General features: G+C 50.2%; 2 protein-coding genes and 1 long non-coding RNA gene across 3 annotated transcripts in view; 1 reads left to right on the plus strand and 2 right to left on the minus strand.

Moving 5' to 3' along the window:
• Positions 1-10,993, minus strand: part of PPM1K (protein phosphatase, Mg2+/Mn2+ dependent 1K) — a 24,296-nt gene extending 13,303 nt beyond the window's left edge. Inside the window, exon 1 of the mRNA XM_038748238.1 lies at positions 10,935-10,993. The gene's annotated coding sequence lies outside the window, so the exon portion shown is untranslated. The remainder of the gene's footprint in view (positions 1-10,934) is intronic.
• On the plus strand, positions 1,663-16,426 carry LOC119929895. The gene is made up of 3 exons (XR_005451597.1): positions 1,663-1,786; positions 15,640-15,765; positions 16,239-16,426. It is a non-coding gene; the product is annotated as an uncharacterized LOC119929895 (long non-coding RNA).
• Positions 16,427-17,010: 584 nt separating this feature from the next.
• Positions 17,011-19,909, minus strand: PIGY (phosphatidylinositol glycan anchor biosynthesis class Y). The gene is made up of 2 exons (XM_038748242.1): positions 19,822-19,909; positions 17,011-17,996 (listed from the first exon to the last, which is right to left on the minus strand). Exon 2 carries the CDS (start codon positions 17,869-17,871, stop codon positions 17,656-17,658), a length of 216 nt encoding a protein of 71 aa, XP_038604170.1. The 5' UTR covers positions 17,872-17,996; positions 19,822-19,909; the 3' UTR covers positions 17,011-17,655.
• Positions 19,910-24,028: the final 4,119 nt, after the last annotated feature.

A 24,028-nucleotide genomic window follows, 5' to 3' on the forward strand; every position in this document is an offset into this window, starting at 1 on the left:
CGTGGATGAGGGTGACACCTCGGAGGGGCCCGGAGGTGGTGGTGGTGGTGACGGGCCAGGGCCCGGACAGCTGCCAAGGTCACCGTCCCGGCCCCGGACGCGGGAGGCGGATTGGCTTTCGGGGCTGGCATCCCACCGCCGGGGCCACGGGCCATTGGAGTTCCCGGCCCCATGCCAGGGCCCGGGGAGAGCGGCCGGGCTGCTTCCTTCCCATAATGCCAAAATAATTTAATTAATTATTTATTTATTTATTTTACTTGTACGTAGCTATTCTATTTATTGTATTTATTTATTTAGAGAAGCAGCGTGGCTCAGTGGGAAAGAGCCCGGGTTTTGGAGTCAGAGGTCACGGGTTCAAATCCCAGCTCTGCCAACTGTCAGCTGTGTGACTTTGGGCAAGTCGCTTTACTTCCCTGGGCCTCCGTTCCCTCATCTGTAAAATGGGGATTAAGACTGTGAGCCCCCCCGTGGGACAGCCTGATCACCTTGTAACCTGAACGGTGCTTTGCACGTAGGAAGCGCTTAATAGATGCCATCGTTATTATTATCATTATTATTATTATTATTTTAAGCGCTTAGTACGGTGCTCTGCACATAGTAAGCGCTCAATAAATACGATTGATGATGATTTTGGTAGTATGTTTGGTTTTGTTCTCCGTCTCCCCCTTTTAGACTGTGAGCCCGCTGTTGGGTAGGGACTGTCTCTATATGTTGCCAGTTTGTACTTCCCAAGCGCTTAGTACAGTGCTCTGCGCATAGTAAGCGCTCAATAAATACGGTTGATGATGATTTTGTTAGTATGTTTGGTTTTGTTCTCCGTCTCCCCCTTTTAGGCTGTGAGCCCGCTGTTGGGTAGGGACTGTCTCTATATGTTGCCAATTTGTACTTCCCAAGCGCCTAGTACAGTGCTCTGCGCATAGTAAGCGCTCAATAAATACGATCGATGATGATTTTGTTAGTATGTTTGGTTTTGTCCTCCGTCTCCCCCTTTTAGACTGTGAGCCCGCTGTTGGGTAGGGACCGTCTCTATATGTTGCCAATTTGTACTTCCCAAGCGCTTAGTGCAGTGCTCTGCGCATAGTAAGCGCTCAATAAATACGATTGATGATGATGATGATGCCCAGACTGTGCCAAGCAGAGCAGTGGTTGCGACAACAGCAGCGGTGGCAGTAGTCATCATCGTAATGACGACGGTATTTGCTAAGCGCTTACACTGTGCCAGACACTGTACTATGGGCTGGGGTGGATCCAACCCACTTGGGTCGGACGCAGTCCCTGTCCCACTTGGGGCTCGCGGTTTCAATCCCCCCTTTTACAGTTGAGGCACAGAGGGGGAGAGTGACTCGCCCAAGGTCACACAGCGGACGAGTGGCGGAGCCGGGATCAGAAGCCATGACCTTCCTACTCCCAGGCCCGGGTTCTACCCGCTAGTAGCAGCAGTAATAATTGCGGCGTTTTTTAAGCGCTTACTATGTGCCAGACACTGTACGGCGGTCGATACAAGGTAATCAATCAATCGGTCGTATTTATTGAGCGCTTACGGTGTGCAGAGCACTGGACTAAGCGCTTGGGAAGTACAAGTTGGCAACATATAACCGGACTGGGCGCGGTCCCATTTCACGTCGGGCTCACGGTCTTAACCCCCATTTTACAGGTGAAGGAACCGAGGCCCGGGGAAGTGACTTGCCCCAGGTCACACGGCAGACAGGTGGTGGAGCTCAGCCCAAGCTTCCCCACCCCTCGAAAACCCTCCAGTGGTGGCCCATCTACAGGAGCTCCTCGGAAGGTAAGCCCACTGCCGACAGGGAATGGAGCTGTTTATTGTTCTGTCGCCCTCTCCCCAGCGCTTAGTCCGGTGCTCCGCACCCAGGAAGCGCTCGATAAATACGATTGATTGATTGATTGAATGAATGAATGAATGAATGAATGAAAGACGGGCCTCTAAGGGGAGGGGTGCCCTTGGTCGGGGGCTAGGCCTGTTTCTGTTTGGAGGGGGCTTCACCTTTAGCATCATCATCATCATCAATCGTATTTATTGAGCGCTTACTATGTGCAGAGCACTGTACTAAGCGCTTGGGAAGTACAAATTGGCAACATATAGAGACAGTCCCTACCCAACAGTGGGCATCAACTTTGGAGGGAGCCGGGACGCCTTGGCCACGTTTCCCGGCGCTCAGCAGCGTGCCTGGCGTATAGTAAGCGCTCAACAAATACCATCATTATTATTATTATTATTAGTGTTTCATCACCACCTCACATCCGGGCTTCCCTCGTCTGTAAAAAGGAAGATTTTTTTTTTTTTTCTTCTACACACAGCCCCCTCCCCGGTGTAGGAGGCAGGGACTTGGGGGTCTCTCTCTCGCCCTACACCCCAAAAAGTGGTCAGCTCCAAGGCAACGCGGCCTAGGGGGTCGGGCCTGGGAATCGGAAGGACCCGGCCCCGCCACTCGCCCGCTGCGTGACCTTGGGCCTCGGTTACCTTATCTGTAAGATGGGGATTAAGCGCGGGAGCCCCAAGTCGGGCAGGGATCGCGTCCAACCTGATTAGCTTGGCTGTGCCCCAGGGCCTGGCATAGAGTAGTCGCTTAACAAATACCACAAGTATTATCTGTCCTTAGCGCTGGCTCCCCGCCTTGATGAATCACAGAAAGCCCGGGGAGGCATCGAGCAAACCCAGTGGGAGCAAACGTCCAAACTGGGGGGGACACACGGAGGGTCGAGGGTCGGACTGGACAGAGCGGCCGGTATTTACTGAACGCTTACTGATTTACAAAGATATTTACTGAGTGCTTACCGAGTGTACGCACTGCTCTAGGAGCTCGGGAGAGTCCGACTGAACGGAGTCGGTAGGCGTGTTCCCTGCCCACGTGGAGCTGACGGTCTAGTTCTGTTCTCTGTCCCCCCCCTTTTAGACTGTGAGCCCACTGTTGGGTAGGGACTGTCTCTGTGTGATGCCAATTTGTACTTCCCAAGCGCTTAGTACAGTGCTCTGCACATAGTAAGCGCTCAATAAATACGATTGATTGATTGATTAGAGGGGGACACAGGCGTCTGTCGGTCAGTCGACCAGTGGTATTTATTGAGCGCTGACTCTGTGCAGGGCACTGTACTAAGCGCTTGGAAGAGCGCAATTCAGGTTTTGTCTCCCCTTTTAGACTGTGAGCCCACTGTTGGGTAGGGACTGTCTCTATGTGATGCCAATTTGTACTTCCCAAGCGCTTAGTACAGTGCTCTGCACATAGTAAGCGCTCAATAAATACGATTGATTGATTGATTGATTAGAGGGGGACACAGGCGTCTGTCGGTCAGTCGACCAGTGGTATTTATTGAGCGCTGACTCTGTGCAGGGCACTGTACTAAGCGCTTGGAAGAGCGCAACTCAGGTTTTGTCCCCCCTTTTAGACTGTGAGCCCACTGCTGGGTAGGGACTGTCTCTATACGTTGCCAATTTGTACTTCCCAAGAGCTTAGTACAGTGCTCTGCACACAGTAAGCGCTCAATAAATACGATTGATGATGATGATGATTCATTCAATCGTATTGAGCGCTGACTGCGTGCAGAGCACTGTACTGAGCTCTTGGGAAGGACGAGTCGGCAACGTATGGAGACGGTCCCTACCCAACAACGGGCTCACAGGCTAGAAGGGGGAGACAGATAACGAAACATAACATGTAGACAGGTGTCAAAATCGTCAGAACAAACAGAACTGAAGCTATATGTACATCATTAACAAAATAGAATAGTAAATATGTACAAATAGAATAGAGTAATAAATCTGTACAAATAGAGGAGCAGCGTGGCTCTGTGGAAAGAGCCCGGGCTTTGGAGTCAGAGGGCATGGGTCCAAATCCCGGCTCTGCCAACTGTCAGCTGTGTGACTTTGGGCAAGTCGCTTCACTTCTCTGGGCCTCAGTTACCTCATCTGTAAAATGGGGATTAAGACTGTGAGCCCCCCCAGGACAACCTGATCACCTTGTAACCGCCCCAGCGCTTAGAACTGTGCTTTGCACATAGTAAGCGCTTAACAAATACCATTATTATCAACAATCGTATTTATTGAGCACTTACTATGTGCAGAGCACTGTACTAAGCGCTTATTATTATATATAATATATATATAATAATAATAATTATTATTATTATCATTACAAGTGCTGTGGGGAGGGGAAAGAGGTAGGTCGAGGGGGATGGGGAGGAGGAGAGGAAAAAGGGGGCTCAGTCTGGGAAGGCCTACAACAGAGTCGGTAGACGTATTCCCTGCTCACAAGGAATTGATGGTTTACCGTGTGCCGAGCCCTGGACCGAGCGTCTGGGGGGACGACAGCGTTGGCAGACACGTTCCCCGCCCTCAAGAAGCTGACAGTCTACCGTGTGCGAAGCACTGGACTGAGCGCTCGGGAGAGGAGAAGAGCCCGGGCTTGGGAGTCCAAGGTAATAATAATAATAATAATAATGGCATTTGTTAAGCGCTTACTATGTGCAAAGCCCTGTTCTAAGCGCTGGGGGGGATACAAGGTGATCAGGTTGTCCCACATGGGACTTACAGTCATCATCCCCATTTTACAGATGAGGTAACTGAGGCTCCGATGGGCTCTCCATCCCCCCATCTTACCTCCTTCCCTTCCCCACAGCACCTGTATATATGTATATATAGTTGTACATATTTATTACTCTATTTTACTTGTACATATCTATTCTATTTATTTTATTTTGTTGGTATGTTTGGTTTTGTTCTCTGTCTCCCCCTTTTAGACTGTGAGCCCACTGTTGGGCAGGGACCGTCTCTATGTGTTGCCAATTTGTACTTCCCAAGCGCTTAGTCCAGTGCTCTGCACACAGTAAGCGCTCAATAAATACGATTGATGATGATGATGATGATGATGATGGGGATTAAGACCGGGAGCTCCAGATGGGACAACCTGATGACCCCGTCTCCATCCCAGCGCTTAGAAGGGGGCGCGTAGTGAGTGCTTGATAACTACCACCACCATCATCATCATTATTATCATGATTACCCCTGCCCTCAGGATAAACTGAGTCTCTGGTGTGCCAAGCGTGGGACTGAGCGTCTTCCCCCTGCCCCTGGGTCAGCTGTGGGCGGCCTCCCCACCCACCCCGGGGCCGGGCAGGACCGGCCAGGGCAGCTGTAGTGGACGCCTTCCCTGCCCCCGCTGGGGCCTGGCCCCGGGGAGAGGGATGGAGCCCATGCCAACCGCGGCCCACATCCATCAATCAATCAGTCAATCGTATTTATTGAGCGCTTACTGTGTGCAGAGCACTGGACTAAGCGCTTGGAAAGTCCAAGTTGGCAACATAGAGAGACGGTCCCTACCCAACAGCGGGCTCTCAGTCTAAAAGGGGGAGACGGAGAACAAAACCAAACATATTAACAAAATAAAATAAATAGAATAGATATGTGCTAGTAAAATAAAGTAATAAATATGTACAAACATATAGTCCAAGTAAAATAAATAAATAAATAGAGTAATAAATATGTACAAACATATAGTCCACTCCAGAAATCAGAGGGAAAGAAGAGATTTGGAGTGAAAACTGCCTAGTTAACCCTCTTGAGTTATTATTATTATTAATGATTAAGTGCCATTGAGTCATTTCCAATTCATCGTGACTCCGTGGATATGCTTTCTCCAGAATGACCTGTCCTTGGCCGTAATCTGCAACTCCTCTAACGGTTCTACCGGTATCTTGCTTAGGTTCTCCATCCATCTGGCTGCTGGTCTGCCTCTTCCACGTTTTCCCTGGACTTTTCCTAAGCATCAGTGTCTTCTCCAGAGAATTAGTCCTCCTGATTAATATGTCCAGAATATGCTAATCTTAGTCGAGTTATTTGGCTTTCCAAAGACCGCTTTGATGGAATTTGCTCTAAAATCCATTCGTTTGTTTTTCGGGCAGTCCATAGTATTTGCAAAAAACATCCCGGCCGGGGCGGGCCTGCCCTTTCCACCCCTTCCCAGGCCCCAGACCTGTCCTGCCCCTCCCCTCCTGTCACACAGCCCTGCACTGAACCCACTCTGACTCTCCTCTATCAATCAATCAATCAATCGTATCCTATCCTATCCTATTTATTTTATTTTGTTGGTATGTTTGGTTTTGTTCTCTGTCTCCCCCTTTTAGACTGTGAGCCCACTGTTGGGTAGGGACTGTCTCTATGTGTTGCCAATTTGTACTTCCCAAGCGCTTAGTACAGTGCTCTGCACATAGTAAGCGCTCAATAAATACGATTGATTGATTGATTGATTGATTTATTGAGCGCTTACTGTGTGCAGAGCACTGGACTGAGCGCTTGGGAAGTCCAAGTCGGCAACACATAGAGACGATCCCTACCCAACAGCGGGCTCACAGTCGAGAAGGGGGAGACAGAGAACAAAACCAAATATACTAACAAAATAAAATAGACTAGATATGTACATGTAATACAAGGCCCTACTGAGAGCTCACCTCCTCCAGGAGGCCTTCCCAGACTGAGCCCCTTCCCTCCTCTCCCCCTCGTCCCCCTCTCCATCCCCCCACCTTACCTCCTTCCCTTCCCCACAGCACCTGTATATATGTTTGTACATATTTATTACTCTATTTATTTTACTTGTACATATCTATTCTATTTATTTTATTTTGTTAGTATGTTTGGTTTTGTTCTCTGTCTCCCCCTTTTAGACTGTGAGCCCGCTGTTGGGCAGGGACTGTCTCTATATGGTGCCAATTTGTCCTTCCCAAGCGCTTAGTACAGTGCTCTGCACACAGTAAGCGCTCAATAAATACGATTGATGATGATGATGATGATAAGATAAATAAATAGAGTAATCAGTATGTACCCTGCCCCTGAACCCAATCTGACTTTCCTCTGCCCCGCCTCCCCCTGCCCCTCAGCCTGCCCTGGCCCTTCCCTGCCCCTGGACGACCTCCCCCGACCACCCCCTTGGGAGTCAGAGGTCATGGGTTCAAATCCCGACTCTGCCATTCATTCATTCATTCATTCAGTCGTATTTATTGAGCGCTTACCGTGTGCAGAGCACTGCACTGAGCGCTTGGGAAGGACAAGGTGGCAATGTATAGAGGCGGTCCCTACCCAACAGCGGGCTCACAGTCTGTACGGGGGAGACAGACCACAAAACAAAGCATATTAACAAAATAAAATAAATAGAATAAATATGGACAAGCAAAATAAATAGAGTAATAAATATGGACAAACATACATATATACAGGTGCTGTGGGGAGGGGAAGGAGGTAGGGCCGGGGGGAGGGGGAGGGATGTCTGCCTCCCCTGGCGTGGCCTGTAAGCTCGTTGTGGGCAGGGAATGTCACTGTTTATGGTTGTACTGTACTTTCCCAAGCGCTTAGTACAGTGCCCTGCACACAGTAAGTGTTCAATAAATACATTGAATGAATGAATTAAATTGTCAGCTGTGTGACTTTGGGCAAGTCACTTGACTTCTCTGGGCCTCAGTTCCCTCATCTGTAAAATGGGGATGAAGACTGTGAGCTCCCCATGGGACAACCTGATCACCTTGTAACCTCCCCAGCGCTTAGAACAGTGCTTAGCACATAGTAAGCGCTTAATAAATCCCATTATTATTATTATTCTCTGTGCCTTAGTTACCTCATCTGTAAAATGGGGATGAAGACTGTGAGCCCCACGTTTGACAACCTGATGACCTCGTATCCTCCCCAGCGCTTAGAACAGTGCTTTGCACGTAGTAAGCACTTAATAAATGCCATTAGTAGTAGTAGTAGTAGTAGTAAGTGCTTAATAAATGCCATCATCATTATTATTATTATTACTACTATCCCCTGCCCCTGTCTTGGATCTAGTAAGCACTTAATAAATGCTATTATTATTATTATTATTATTATTATTATTATTATCCCCTGCCCCTGTCTTGGATCTAGTAAGCGCTTAATAAATGCCATCATTATTATTATTATTATCATCCCCTGCCCCTGCCCTCCCCCTGTCCAGGCCCTGCCCCAGCCCTGGAACCCCCAGCCCCCCTGTACATATTTCCTATTCTGTTAATTTGTTAATGATGTGCCTTTAATAATAATAATACTGATGATGATGGCATTTGTTAAACACTTAACTATGTGCAAAGCAGTGTCCCAAGTAGCTTTAACCGTATTTGTCCCGACAACTTTGAAACCTGTCCACGCGTTTGGTTTGGTTGCCCGTCTCCCTGAGCCCGTTGTTGGGTAGGGGCCGTCTCTAGATAATAATAATAATAATAATAATAGCATTTATTAAGTGCTTACTATGTGCAAAACACTGTTCTAATTGCTGGGGAGGATATGAGGTGATCAGGTTGTCCCACGTGGGGCTCACAGTCTTCATCCCCATTTTACAGATGAGGGAACTGAGGCACAGAGAATACTGATAATGTTGGCATTTATTGAGCGCTTACTATGTGCAAAGCACTGTTCTAAGTGCTGGGGGCGTTACAAGGTTTTCAGGTATTTATTAAGTGCTTACTACCACTACTACTAATAATGATGGCATTTATTAAGTGCTTACTATGTGCAAAGCACTGTTCTAAGTGCTGGGGGCGTTACAAGGTTTTCAGGTGTTTATTAAGCGCTTACTACTACTACTACTACTAATGATGGCATCTATTAAGCGCTCACTATGTGCCAAGCACTGTTCTAAGCGCTGGGGAGGATACGAGGTGATCAGGTTGTCCCACGTGGGGCTCACAGTCTTCCTCCCCATTTTACAGATGAGGCAACTGAGGCACAGAGAATACTAATCATGATGATGGCATTTATTAAGCGCTTACTATGTGCAAAGCACTGTTCTATGTGGTGGTGGGGTTACAAGGTTTTCAGGTGTTTATTAAGCGCTTACTACTACTAATAATAATGATGGCATTTATTAAGCGCTTACTATGTGCCAAGCACCGTTCTAAGCGCTGGGGAGGATACGAGGTGATCAGGTTGTCCCACCTGGGGCTCACAGTCTTCCTCCCCACTTTACAGATGAGGCAACTGAGGCACAGAGAATACTAATCATGATGATGGCATTTATTAAGCGCTTACTATGTGCAAAGCACTGTTCTAAGTGGTGGTGGGGTTACAAGGTTTTCAGGTGTTTATTAAGCGCTTACTACTACTAATAATAATGATGGCATTTATTAAGCGCTTACTATGTGCCAAGCACCGTTCTAAGCGCTGGGGAGGATACGAGGTAGGTGATCAGGTTGTCCCACCTGGGGCTCACAGTCTTCCTCCCCACTTTACAGATGAGGCAACTGAGGCACAGAGAATACTAAGAATGATGATGGCATTTATTAAGCGCTTACTATGTGCAAAGCACTGTTCTAAGTGGTGGGGGGGTTACAAGGTTTTCAGGTGTTAAGCGCCTACTACTACTACTAATGATGGCATTTATTAAGCGCTTACTATGTGCCAAGCCCTGGTCTAAGCGCTGGGCGCGTTACAAGGTTTTCAGGTGTTTATTAAGCGCCTACTACTGCTAATAATGATGGCATTTATTAAGCGCTTACTATGTGCAAAGCCCTGTTCTAAGCGCTGGGCGCGTTACAAGGTTTTCAGGTGTTTATTAAGCGCTTACTACTACTACTACTACTAATGATGGCATTTATTAAGCGCTTACTATGTGCAAAGCACTGTTCTAAGCGCTGGGCGCGTTACAAGGTTTTCAGGTGTTTATTAAGCGCCTACTACTACTACTAATAATGATGGCATTTATTAAGCGCTTACTATGTGCAAAGCACTGTTCTAAGTGCTGGGCGCGTTACAAGGTTTTCAGGTGTTTATTAAGCGCCTACTACTACTACTAATGATGGCATTTATTAAGCGCTTATTATGTGCAAAGCACTGTTCTAAGTGCTGGGCCCGTTACAAGGTTTTCAGGTGTTTATTAAGCGCTTACTACTACTACTACTAATGATGGCATTTATTAAGCGCTTACTATGTGCAAAGCACTGTTCTAAGTGGTGAGGGGGGATTACAAGATTTTCAGGTGTTTATTAAGCGCCTACTACTACTACTAATGATGGCATTTATTAAGCGCTTACTATGTGCAAAGCACTGTTCTAAGTGGTGAGGGGGGATTACAAGGTTTTCAGGTGTTTATTAAGCGCCTACTACCACTACTACTAATGATGGCATTTATTAAGCGCTTACTATGTGCAAAGCCCTGTTCTAAGCGCTGGGCGCGTTACAAGGTTTTCAGGTGTTTATTAAGCGCCTACTACTACTACTACTAATGATGGCATTTATTAAGCGCTTACTATGTGCAAAGCACTGTTCTAAGTGGTGGGGGGTTACAAGGTTTTCAGGTGTTTATTAAGCGCCTACTACTACTAATAATAATGATGGCATGTATTAAGCGCTTACTAGGTGCCAAGCAGGGTTCCAATCAATCAATCAATCAATCAATCGTATTTATTGAGCGCTTACTATGTGCAGAGCACTGTACTAAGCGCTTGGGAAGTACAAATTGGCATCACATAGAGACAGTCCCTACCCAACAGTGGGCTCACAGTCTAAAAGGGGGAGACAGAGAACAGAACCAAACATACCAACAAAATAAAATAAGTAGGATAGAAATGTACAAGTAAAATAAATAAATAAATAAATAAATAAATAGAGTAATAAATATGTACAACCATATATACATGGGAGGCCCTCCCAGGCGCTTAGTACAGTGCTGTGCACACGGTGAGCGCTCAGTACATAGGGCTGACTGACTGAAACAGTCTAAAACTGTTGGGTAGGGACTGTCTCTGTATGTTGCCAATTTGTCCTTCCCAAGCGCTCAGTACAGTGCTCTGCACGCAGTAGGCGCTCAATAAATACGATTGATGATGATGATGATGAATGAATGAATGAATGAATGAATGAATGTCCCCTCCCCCCCCCAAAGATGCCCCCCCTCCCCTTCCCTCCCTTGGGCCGTCACCTGGTCCGGGCCGATCAACGGGGGAAATCCGGAGGCCTCCTCGGGAGTGGCAGCGCCCGCGCGCCCCCGCGCCCCCCTGCGCGCGCACCCCCCCCCCCCCCGCGCGCGCTCGCAACGGCCAATGGGGAGGCGAGGGCGGTGGCGCGCGCGAGCCCGCCCCTCCGGGCAACCGGCCAATCGCCGCGCCGCGGCCGAACGAGCCCCCCGAGGGGGCGGGGCCTCGGGGAGGCGCGGCCCAATGGACGGGAGGAATCGCCCCGGGCGGCCAATCGGAGGCCGGGGGCGCGGCGCGGGCTGCTTTAGCCCCGGGGAGCCGAGCGCTGTATGTGTGCGTGTGTGTGTGCGCGTTTAGGGCGGGGAGGGTGGTTGGTCAGAGGCGGCAGGGCGGAGGTGCGCATGCGCGGCCGCCCCCTCCGCTCTATGGGGGCGGTGCCGAGGCGACTAGAGCGAGGTGCGCATGCGCGCGCTGGGGCGCACGCTCAGTAGAGGACCTGGTTTGCCTGTGTTTGCGCATGCTCAGTACGGGGGTTTAGGGAGTCGAGCCGAGGCCGTGCATCTGCTCGTTGTAATAATAATAATAATTGATGATGATGATGATGATGATGCCCTGCGCATGCTCAGTATGGGGGCTTGGGGACTCGGGGAGTCGAGCTGAGGCGAGGCCGTGAATCTGCTCGTTGTAATAATAATAATTGATGATGATGCTGATGCTCCGCGCATGCCCAGTATGGGGGCTTGGGGACTCGGGGAGTCGAGCTGAGGCGAGGCCGTGAATCTGCTCGTTGTAATAATAATAATAATGATGATGCTCCGCGCACGCTCAGTAGAGGACCCGGTTTGCCCGGTTGTGCGCATGCTCAGTATGGGGGCGTAGGGACTCGGGGAGCCGAGCTGAGGCGAGGCCGTGAATTTGCGCCTTATAATAATAACAATAATAATAATAATAATGATGATGCTCCGCGCACGCTCAGTAGAGGACCCGGTTTGCCCGGGGGTGCGCATGCGCAGTATGGGGGCCTAGGGACTCGGGGAGCCGAGCTGAGGCGAGGCCGTGAATTTGCGCCTTATAAGAATAACAATTATAATAATGATGCTGATGATGCTCCGCGCACGCTCAGTAGAGGACCCGGTTTTCCCGGGTGTGCGCATGCTCAGTATGGGGGCCTAGGGACTGGGGGAGCCGAGCTGAGGCGAGGCCGTGAATCTGCTCGTTATAATAATAATAGTAATAATAATAATCAATCGTATTTAATGAGCGCTTACTGTGTGGAGAGCACTGTACTAACCGCTTGGGGAGTACAAGGTGGCAACATATAGAGACGGTCCCTACCCCACAGTGGGCTCATAGTCTAGAATAATGATAATAATAATAATAATAATAATAATAGTCTAGAATAATAATAATAATGATGATGATGCTCCGTGCAAGCTCAGTAGAGGACCCGGTTTGCCCGGTTGTGCGCATGCTCAGTATGGGGGCCTAGGGACTGGGGGAGCCGAGCTGAGGCGGGGCCGTGAATCTGCTCGTTGTAATAATAATAATAATAATAATAATAATAAATCGTATTTATTTAGCGCTTATGTGTGCAGAGCACTGTACTAAGTGCTTGGGGAGTACAAGGTGGCAACATATAGAGACGGTCCCTACCCAACAGTGGGCTCTCAGTTTAGAATAATGATAATAACAATGATGATTCTCCGCGCATGCTCAGTAGAGGACCCGGTTTGCCCGGGTGTGCGCATGCTCAGTATGTGGGCCTAGGGACTCGGGGAGCCGAGTTAATAATAATAATAATAATGTTGGTATTTGTTAAGCGCTTACTATGTGCCAAGCACTGTTCTAAGCGCTGGGGTAGATACAAGGTAATCAGGTTGTCCCACGTGGGGCTCACACTATTAATCCCCATTTTACAGATGAGGGAACTGAGGCCCAGAGAAGTGAAGTGACTGGCCCAAAGCCACACAGCTGACAAGTGGCGGAGCCGGGATTTGAACCCCTGACCTCTGACTCCAAAGCCCGTGCTCTTTCCACTGAGCCACGCTGCTTCCCTAAGGCAAGGCGAGGCCGTGAATCTGCTCGTTATAATAATAATAATAATAATAATGATGCTCCGCGCACGCTCAGTAGAGGACCCGGTTTGGCGGGTTGTAGACATGCTCAGTATGGGGGCCTTGGGGAGCCGGTCTGAGGAGAGGCCGTGAATATGCGCATTATAATAATAATAATAATGATGATGACATTTATTAAGCGCTTACTATGTGCCAAGCACCGTTCTAAGCGCTGGGGAGGATACAAGGTGATCAGGTTGTCCCACGGGGTGCTCACAGTCTTCATCCCCAGTGATGAGGTAATTGAGGCCCAGAGAAGTGAAGCGACTGGCCCAAAGTCACACAGCTGACAAGGGGTGGAACCGGGATTTGAACCCATGACCTCTGACTCTCAAGCCCGTGCTCTTTCCACTGAGCCACGCTGCTTCTCTGTGATATTTGTTAAGCGCTTAATTTGTGCAAAGCACTGCCCTAAGCGCCGGGGAGGATACAATAATAATGATGGCGTTTATTAAGCGTTTACTGTGTGCAAGGCACTGTTCTAAGCGCTGGGGTAGATACAAGGTGATCAGGTTGCCCCATACGGGGCTCTCAGTCTTCATCCCCACTTTAAAGATGAGGTAACTGAGGCACAGAGAAGTTAAGTGACTTGCCCAAACTCACAGTTGACAAGTGGCGGCGGAGCCGGGATTAGAACCCTCGACCTTCTGACTCCCAATTTCTATTCATTTATAATTCATTCATATTAATAATATTAATAACGTTGGTATTTGTTAAGCGCTTACTAGGTGCCAAGCACCGTTCTAAGCACCGGGGTACATACAAGGTGATCAGGTTATCCCACGTGGTGCTTACAGTCTTCATCCCCATTTTACAGATGAGGGAACTGAGGCCCGGAGAAGTGAAGTGACTGGCCCAAAGTCACACAGCAGATCAGTGGCGGAGCCGGGATTCGAACCCATGACCTCTGACTCCAAAGCCCGGGCTCTTTCCACTGAGCCACGCTGCTTCCCCAGTGTGAATTCTCCAGGGATGAGGGGGCCGGGGGCACAGGGGGCTTGAGGAGGGAGTTGAACGTCTGGAAGAACTGGCGAGGACGATGGGTATGCCCACCTCCTCCAAGAGGCCTTCCCAGACTGAGCCCCCTTTTTCCTCTCCTCCTCCCCATCCCCCCCCGCCCTACCTCCTTCCCCTCCCCACAGCTCCTATATGTACGTTTGTACAGATTTATTACCCTATTTCACTTGTACATATTTGCTATTCTATTTATTTTGTTAATAAATAGCTTTAATTCTATTTATTCTGACGACTTGACACCCGTCCACATGTTTTGTTTCCTTGTCTGTCTCCCCCTTCTAGACCGTGAGCCCGTTGTCGGGTAGGGACCGTCTCTAGACGTTGCCGACCTGTACCTCCCAAGCGCCTAGTACAGTGCTCTGCACACAGTAAGCGCTCAATAAATACGATTGAATGAACGGATGAAAGAGAAAGAATTTGGCCGGGCAGAGTTAGAGCAGGCAAGGATGGATCTGTAATAATGATGGCATTTATTAAGCGCTTACTATGTGCTAAGCGCTGGAGAGCGATGAGGTGGGCCTGATATCTGGATTTCCGCCAGCGGCGCTCGGCGGCTCGTGCCCGGGAGCGAAGGAGGCGGGCTGTCCAGGTGATGATGAGGAGGAGGAATCCCGGCTCCCTAGCTTGCTGCGTGACCTTGGGCAAGTCACTTAACGTCTCTGCGCCTCAGTTTCCTCCTCTGTAAATTTGGGCTTCGATACCTGTCATCGTCCCCACCCCCCCTTAGACCTTGAGTCCCTTGCGGGACGGGGCCTTGAGTTAATTATAGTGTATCTACCCTAGTGCGTAGTCCAGTAGACTGTAAACTCGTTGTGGGCAGGAAGCATGCGCTCAGTACAGTGCTGTGCACACAATCTGCGCTGCGTAGGGACCTTGATCAATCAATCAATCAATCATATTTATTGAGCGCTTACTATGTGCAGAGCACTGTACTAAGCGCTTGGGAAGTACAAATTGGCAACACATAGAGACGGTCCCTACCCAACAGTGGGCTCACAATCTAAAAGGGGGAGACAGAGAACAGAACCAAACATACCAACAAAATAAAATAAATAGGATAGAAATGTACAAGTAAAATAAATAAATAATTAGAGTAATTGATGGATTGCCTGATGACCCCGGATCGCTACCCCCCCGTTTGTAGAGAAGCAGCGGAAAGAACACCGGCTTTGGAGTTCGAATCCCCCGGATTGAGGGCTGCTGGAAGACCGAGCGCCACATTCATCGTCATCATCATCGATCGTATTTATTGAGCGCTTACTATGTGCAGAGCACTGTACTAAGCGCTTGGGAAGGACAAACTGGCAACATATAGAGACAGTCCCCACCCAACAGTGGGCTCACAGTCTGAAAGGGGGAGACGGAGAACAAAACCAAACATACTAACAAAATAAAATAAATAGAATAGATAGGTACAAGTAAAATAAATAAATAGAGTAATAAATATGTACAAACATATATAGAGGGGCTGAGGGGAAGGGAAGGAGGTAAGATGGGGGGGATGGAGAGGGGGACGAGGGGGAGAGGGAGAATGCACATTTGTGCATTCAGTTGTATTTATTGAGCGCCCACTGCGCAGAGCACTGTACTGAGCGCTCGGGAGAGTCCCATCCGACAATCAACAGGCTCCGAACGAACACCGGGTCTGCGGCCAACCCAGTCACCTTGGATCTGCCACCGCGCCTAGTACAGTGCTTGGCACACGGTAAGCGCTTAACAAACACCGGTATTATTGTTGTTATTATTAATGACAAGTATTCTGTCCTTGGCTTGCACATTTATTGCATGTTTTGCCCAAATGCCCTTGTGCTTTTTGCCCGAAAGACAAGATTTTCCTTCACTACTTGGAAGCGTTCAAGGACAGCCCCCTCGTAAATCTGCTGGATTCACCTTTTCTGGGGTCATCCATCGCCCCTCCCGAACCCTGACACAGAATCCGTGCCCCGAAGCCGTGTGGGCTAGTGGTTAGAGCGTGGACCATCATTCATTCGATCATATTTATTGAGCGCTTTCCATGTGCCAAGCACTGTACTATGCGCTTGGGAAATACCCTAATATATTCCCTAGGCCCTAGCCACTCAGTGATCACTGTTGATCGGATGGATGATGTATTTAATCACCGATCAAAACGCTTCCGGCTTCTAAACTGTCTTTTTCCTCCCCCTTCCTTCCCCACAGCGTCTTTCACTGATGGTCAAGAGGGAGCAGCTTTGGGAAGACTTCGTGAAGTATTTTAAGTTTCAAAAAACTGTCAAATTTGTTCCCATCCTCAGAGTAAGTCCCATGACCTTATTTCTTTTGAGCCGCACTGAGTTTTGTATTTTTTTTTCTCCCATTATGAATGAAGAGGGAGACAGGAAAACTGTCAGATTGTTTTTTTCGTGGTATCTGTTAAGCGCTATGGGCCGGACACCGTTCTAAGCACGGAGGTAATCGGGGTAGAGTCTCTGTCCAATATGGGGCTCGGTCTTCATCCCCGTTTTACAGATGAGCGAACTGAGGTCCAGAGAAGTGAATCAGTCCATCGGTCGTATTTATTGAGCGCTGACTGAGTGCAGAGCACCGTACTGAGCCCTTGGGAAAGGACGACGTAACAATAGGACGGACACACTCCCTGCCCATGAGCCGAGTTAGTGATTTGTCCGAGGCCAAGCAGCAGCCGAGTGGTGGAGCGGGATTAGAACCCAGAGCCTCTGGCGCCCAGGCTCTACCCAGTAGGCCACGCTCCTTCTCCAATGGTTTTATAAAGCCACAGTTTTGCTCTTGCCCGTAGGGAAACTAGAGTAGGCAGTTATATGCCCTGAATCTTTGCAGTACAGTTGCAGAATCTGCTCAGTAATGGACGGGCCCCGCATTTCCGTGTGAATTTTTATTAATTTCTCTCCCATCCACCCTCCCGTGGCCGTGACCTTTAAAAACGGAGGCAAAAGGAAGACTCATACACAGTCAGTGATTCCATCAGCTTCCTGTTTTATTTCAGATTTTTTCATTTTCGTATCACATCCGGTCAGCGAGCGTTTACGTTGCTGTAGCTTGCAAGGTGATTCAGCACGGCTCATTCCATTAGCCATTTAACGCCCCATTATGACTATTTTTTATTGAATGGCATTTATTAAGCCCCTGCTCTGCGTTAAGCACTGTCGTAAGCACTAGATGCGGGATCATCCGGTGGGTCGCGGTCCCCGTCCCACGTGGGGCTCACGGTCAAGCAGGCGGGAGAACAGGTGCTGAATCCCCAGTTGAGGAAAGAGGCCCGGAGGAAGGGAAGTGACTTGTCCAAGGTCACGCAGCGGGCGAGTGGTGGATCTGGGATTAGAACCCAGGGCCTCTGATTCCCAGGTCCAACTCTTTCCACTCCGCTTCCCCCATCGACTGTGTTCCGTCGTCCTCCCAAGCGCTTATTACAGTGCTGTGCACGCAGTAAGCGCTCCAGAAAGATGATTTACTGACAGACAGGGGTCCGGTGCCCGTCATCGTGATGTCTCCACGGGAGGGAGGAGGCGTCAGGCGGTCTGTAAGCGGGACACCGAAACTTGGGCCTACCTCCCCCGGGTCGGGGGGGGAACAGCGTGGACGCCCCGCGGGCAGGCGGGCGCTAGTTGTGGCGGAAGAGCTTGATGCCCATCCAGGCCCAGAGGTGGAAGAAGACGAAGACGGGCCCGGTGAGCGGTAGCAGCAGGCTGTAGAAACAGAGGCTGGTGGCACTGGTACAGCTGCGGGGGAAGGCCGGGTCCAGCCGGGCGGACCACAGCAGGCCCGCCAGGGAGACCAGGGGCACCAGCACCGTCAGGGTGGGCAACGACAGCGCCATGCTGGGCGGGCTACGGGCGCGCCACCGTCCTGGCGGCCTGCGGGATGAGGTTGGGCACGCCGTCCACGACGGGGTAGGCGATCCCCAGCTCCTCGTTCACCAGCTCCTGGCTTGACTCCTCGTACCTGGGCGAGGCAAGGATAATAATCGCGGTGATGGCACTGTTAAGCGTTTACTGGGGGCCGGGCGCTGCACTAAGCGCCGGGGTGCTTGCAAGCAAATCGGGTTGGACGCGGTCCCTGTCCCACGTGGGGCAAATACCGAAATTATTATAATTATCCCCCCTCCCATGGGTGCTTAGAGCAGTGCTCGGCCCACAGTAAGCGCTTAACAAAGACTGTAATTATTATTACTGCCCCATTTCAAACCGCCTCCCATCAGCGCTTAGCACAGTGCTTGGCACATAGTAGAGAAGCAGCGTAGCTCAGAGGAGAGAGCACGGGCTTGGGAGTCAGAGATCGTGGGCTCTAATCCCAGCTCCGCCGCTTGTCGGCTGTGTGACTTTGGGCAAGTCGCTTAACTCCTCTGGGCCTCAGTTCCCTCGTCTGTAAAATGGGGATGAAGACTGTAAGCCCCAGGTGGGACAACCTGATTACCTTGTGTTTCCCCCAGCGCTTAGAACAGTGCTTGGCACACAGTAAGCGCGTAACAAATACTAACATTGTTATTATTATTCTCTGGGCCTCGTTGACCTCATCTGTAAAATGGGGATTAAGACTGTGAACCCCCAGGGGGGACAACCTTGATGACCTTGTATCCACCCCAGTGCTCAGAACATAGTAACCACTTAACAAATGCCATCATTATTATTATTATCAGCGCTTAATACAGTGCATGGCACATAGTAAGCGTATCACAAATCCCTTATTATTATTATCCCCCCTCCCCAAACCACCTCCTCCCTTCCATTAGCGCTTAGAACAGTGCTTGGCACATCGTGAACGCTTAAAACTATTCTATTTATTTTGTTAATGATGTGCATATAGCTATAATTCTGTTTGTTCTGACGGTTTTGACACCTGTCCCCACGTTTTGTTTTGTTGTCCGTCTCCCCCTTCTAGACTGTGAGCCCGTTAATGATGGCATTTATTAAGTGCTTACTACGTGCAAAGCACTGTTCTAAGCGCCGAGGAGGTCCACGGAGGGGGGGGGGGGGGGCTCACAGTCTTAGTCCCCATTTTACAGATGAGGTAACTGAGGCACAGAGACTTGCCCAAAGTCACACAGCTGACGATTGGCGTTGTCGGGATTTGAACCCATGACCTCGGACTCCAAAGCCCGGGCTCTTTCCACTGAGCCACGCTGCTTCTCTGTCGGGTAGGGACCGTCTCTAGATGTTGCCGACTTGGACTTCCCAAGCGCTTAGTACAGTGCTCTGCACACAGTGAGCGCTCAATAAATACGATTGAATGAATGAATAATTACTAATAATTATTATATATTATTATTATATATTATTATATTATGTTATATTATATATTATAAGATATATATTATATATAATAATATATTATATATTATATTATTATATTATAGCGCAGTGCAGTATATATAGTGCAGTCTATAGTGCAGTACTATATATTATAGTACAGTGCTCTGCACACAGTAAGCGCTCAATAAATACGATTGATGATGAATAATTACTATTAACTATTCTTATTATTCTTCCCCCCATCCCGCGGGTGGGCGGGGCCGCACCAGGGAGGGGCGCGGTGATTGGCCGGCTCGGCCCCGCCCCCTCGGGGGAGCGCGGTGATTGGCCCGTCTGACCCCAGGCCCCGCCCCTGCAGTGGAGCGCGGTGATTGGCAGCCCCGCCCCGCGGAGGAGCGCGGTGATTGGCCGGCCTGACCCCGGGCCCCGCCCCCTCGGAGGAACGCGGTGATTGACAGCCCCGCCCCCGCAGAGGAGCGCGGTGATTGGCCGGCCCCGGGCCCCGCCCCCCCCCCGACCTGAGCGGCTTCCTGGAGAGCGGGCAGACGAGCAGGTCCAGCAGGGCCGGATCCAGCGGCTGCTCCCGTCGCTCCTCCGCCCCGCCGGGGGAAGAGGAGGACGACGAGGAGGAGGAGGAAGGGCCGGGCCCGGATCCCGAGCCCGAGGCCCAGCCCCGCACCGCCCTCCCCGCCGCCGCCCCGAGCCCGGCCCGCGCCGCCCGGGCCCTCAGCATCCCCCGACACCCACGTCCAACCGCCCAACCTCCCCACTTCCGGCGACTCGCGACCCGCCTCCGTCTCGCCCTGTCCGCCAATCAGAGGCTTCCCTGAGCGCGAGCCTCGAGGCCACGCCCCCTCACGCCCCACCCGCCAATCAGGTTTCCCTGAGCGAGAGCCCCGATGCCACGCCCCCTCCCTGCCCGCCAATCAGAAGCTTCCCTGAGAGCGAGCCCCGATGCCACGCCCCCGCCTCTCCCTGCCCGCCAATCAGAGGCTTCCCTGAGCGCGAGCCTCGAGGCCCCGCCCCCGCCCTGCCCGCCAATCAGAAGCTTCCCTGAGCGCGAGCCCCGATGCAACGCCCCCGCCTCTCCCTGCCCGCCAATCAGAGGCTTCCCTGAGCGCGAGCCTCGAGGCCCCGCCCCCTCCCTGCCCGCCGATCAGAAGCTTCCCTGAGCGCGAGCCCCGATGCCACGCCCCCCGTCTCGCCCTGCTCGCCAATCAGAGGCTTCCCTGAGCGCGAGCCTCGAGGCCACGCCCTGCCCGCCAATCAGAGGCTTCCCTGAGCGCGAGCCCCGAGGCCACGCCCCCTCTCGCCTCACCCGCCAATCAGAGGCTTCCCTGAGCGCGAGCCTCGAGGCCACGCCCCCTCTCGCCCCACCCGCCAATCGGAGGCTTCCCGGAGCGCGAGCCTCGAGGCCCCGCCCCCTCCCTGCCCGCCAATCAGAGGCTTCCCTGAGCGCGAGCCCCGAGGCAACGCCCCCGCCTCGCGTGCCCGCCAATCAGAGGCTTCCCTGAGCGCGAGCCTCGAGGCCACGCCCCCTCTCCCCCCGCCCGCCAATCAGAGGCTTCCCTGAGCGTGAGCCTCGAGGCCCCGCCCTCGCCCTGCCCGCCAATCAGAGGCTTCCCTGAGCGCGAGCCTCGAGGCCACGCCCCCGCCTCGCCGTGCCCGCCAATCAGAGGCTTCCCTGAGCGAGAACCTCGAGGCCACGCCCTCTCCCCCCCGCCTGCCAATCAGAGGCTTCCCTGAGCGCGAGCCTCGAGGCCACGCCCCCCGCCTCGCCCTGCCCGCCAATCAGAGGCCTCCCTGAGAGCGAGCCCCCCGAGGCCACGCCCCCCGGGGCGGGGCTCCCTCCCCCTCCACTTATCGATTCCTCAATCGATCCGCCAATCGATCGCATTTACTGAGCGCTTACCGCGTGCGGAGCGCTGCACTGAGCGCCTCCGAGAGGGCAGTGGGACAGGTTGGAAGACCCGGCCCCTGCCCACAACGAGCCGACAGTCTAGAGGGGGAGACAGGCGGTAATAATAATAATAATAATGATAGTAATGGTGGGATTTGTTAAGCGCTTACCATGTGCCAAGCACTGTTCTAATCAACCAATCAATCGTATTTATTGAGCGCTTACTGTGTGCAGAGCACTGTACTAAGCGCTTGGGAAGGACAAGTTGGCAACATCTAGAGACAGTCCCTACCCAACTCACAGTCTAAAAGGGGGAGACAAGCGCTGTTCTAAGCGCTGGGGGGGATGCAATAATAATAATTACAATAATACAATACAAATTACATTACAAATACAATAATAGTAATAATAATGGCATTTATTAAACGCTTACCATGCACCGTCGGCTTCACCTCGCCCCCTCCTAACCTCACCTCCCTTCTGCCCTTCTCCAGCTCCTCTCCTCTGCCGCCGCTAACCTCCTCAATCAATCAATCAATCGTATTTATTGAGCGCTTACTGTGTGCTGAGCACTGTACTAAGGGCTTGGGAAGTACAAGTGGGCAACATATAGAGACCGTCCCTACCCAACAGCCGGCTCACAGTCTAGAAGGGGGAGACAGAGAACAAAACCAAACATACTAACAAAATAAAATAAATAGAATAGATAGGTACAAGTAAAATAAATAAATAAATAGAGTAATAAATACGTACAAACATATCTACATACATACAGGTGCAGTGGGGAAGGGAAGGAGGTAAGATGAGGGGGATGGAGAGGGGGATGGGGGGAGAGGAAGGAAGGGGCCTCATCACTGGGCCTCGTTCTGGCCTGTCATCATCATCATCATCAATCGCATTTATTGAGCGCTTACTATGTGCAGAGCACTGTACTAAGCGCTTGGGAAATACAAATTGGCAACATAGTCCCGCCGTCGACCCCCGGCCCACGTCCTCCCCCTGGCCCTGAATGCCCTCCCTCTGCCCATCCACCAAGCTAGCTCTCTTCCTCCCTTCAAAGCCCTACTGAGAGCTCACCTCCTCCAGGAGGCCTTCCCAGACTGAGCCCCCTCCTTCCTCTACCCCTCATCTCCCTCTCCATCCCCCTCATCTTACCTCCTTCCCTTCCCCACAGCCCCTGTATATATGTAAATATGTGCAGATCTATTTATGTACATAAATAGAGTACATATAATGTACTTATCCTCATCACTACTACGGTACGATTGTTATTCTTACCAATTTCGTCATTGTTATCATCATAAGCGTTTAGTACAGTGCTTTGCACATGGGAAGCGCTCAGTAAATATGATTGAATGAAATACGATTGAATTTTATCATTATCATTATTGTTACTACGTTATTGTTATCAAACTCCTTAACATTTCTTCATTATCATTAATGATAATGAAGCAGCATGGCTCAGTGGAAAGAGCCCGGGCTTTGGAGTCAGAGGTCATGGGTTCTAATTCCACCTCCACCACTTGTGAGCTGTGAGACTTTGGGAAAGTCACTTCACTTCTCTGAGCCTCAGTTCCCTCATCTGTAAAAATGGGGATTAAGACTGTGAGCCCCACGTGGTACAACTTGATCACATTGTATCCCCCCCAGCGCTTAGAACAGTGCTTTGCACATAGTAAGCGCTTAACAAATGCCATTATTATTATTATTATTATTACCTTATTATCATTATCTTACCTCCTTCCCTTCCCCACAGCACCTGTATATATGTATATATGTTTGTACATATTTATTACTCTATTTATTTATTTATTTTACTTGTACGTGTCTATTCTATTTATTTTATTTTGTTAGTGTGTTTGGTTTCGTTCTCTATCTCCCCCTTTTAGACTGTGAGCCCACGGTTGGGTAGGGACTGTCTCTATATGTTGCCAACTTGTACTTCCCAAGCGCTTAGTACAGTGGTCTGCACACAGTAAGCGCTCAATTAATACGATTGATTGATTGATTACCAATTTTGTTATTGTTATCATAAGTGTTTAGTACAGTGCTTTGCACATGGTAAGCGCTCAGTAAATGATTGAATGAAATACGATTGAATTTTATCATTATCATTATCGTTACTACATTATTGTTGTTATCAAACTCCTTACCATTTCTTCATTATCATTATTTTAACCATGACCATTATCATTACTACGTTGTTATTGTTACTACTATCATTACTATCCTTATTATTACTTCATTGCTGTGATGACTTTTCGCTCATTCATTTGGGCGCTTACCGTGTGCAAAGCAGTATACTAAGCGCCTGGGAGAGGACAATATAACAGATACATTTCCCGCCCACAAAGAGGTCACGGTCTAGAGACAGGCATTAATATAAAGAAATAAGTAGTTCAATAAATAAGTTGCAGATACATAGAGATATTACTTATTATGTTATTGTCGTGATTATCACTGACGATCCGATTTTCCATGGCAGGAATTGCCAGCCCATCCTGAGAGATGATGATGAATATTTCCAGGATCCGATGCTTAATTTCCCAGTGAGTCACCCGCCTCTCCAGCTTATTTATTAAGCGCTTACTGTGTGCAGAGCACTGTACTAAGTGCTTGGGGACCGCATACAGGTTTTAATGTTTAGGGAAGCAGCATGGCCTGGGAGTCCGAAGGACCTGGGTTCTAATCCCGGCTCCGCCACTTGTCTGCCGGGTGACTTTGGGCAAGTCACTTCGCTTCTCTGGGCCTCGGTGACCTCATCTGGAAAATGGGGATTGAGACCGTGAAGCCCCACGTGGGACTTTTAGACTATGAGCCCACTG

The sequence above is a fragment of the Tachyglossus aculeatus genome, chromosome 6, assembly GCF_015852505.1.
Source record: "Tachyglossus aculeatus isolate mTacAcu1 chromosome 6, mTacAcu1.pri, whole genome shotgun sequence".
NCBI lineage: Eukaryota > Metazoa > Chordata > Mammalia > Monotremata > Tachyglossidae > Tachyglossus > Tachyglossus aculeatus.

What these genes read in the sequence shown, in the direction of transcription:
- PIGY (XM_038748242.1), bottom strand. Translation starts at nt 17,871, where the DNA reads ATGGCGCTGTCGTTGCCCACCCTGACGGTGCTGGTGCCCCTGGTCTCC.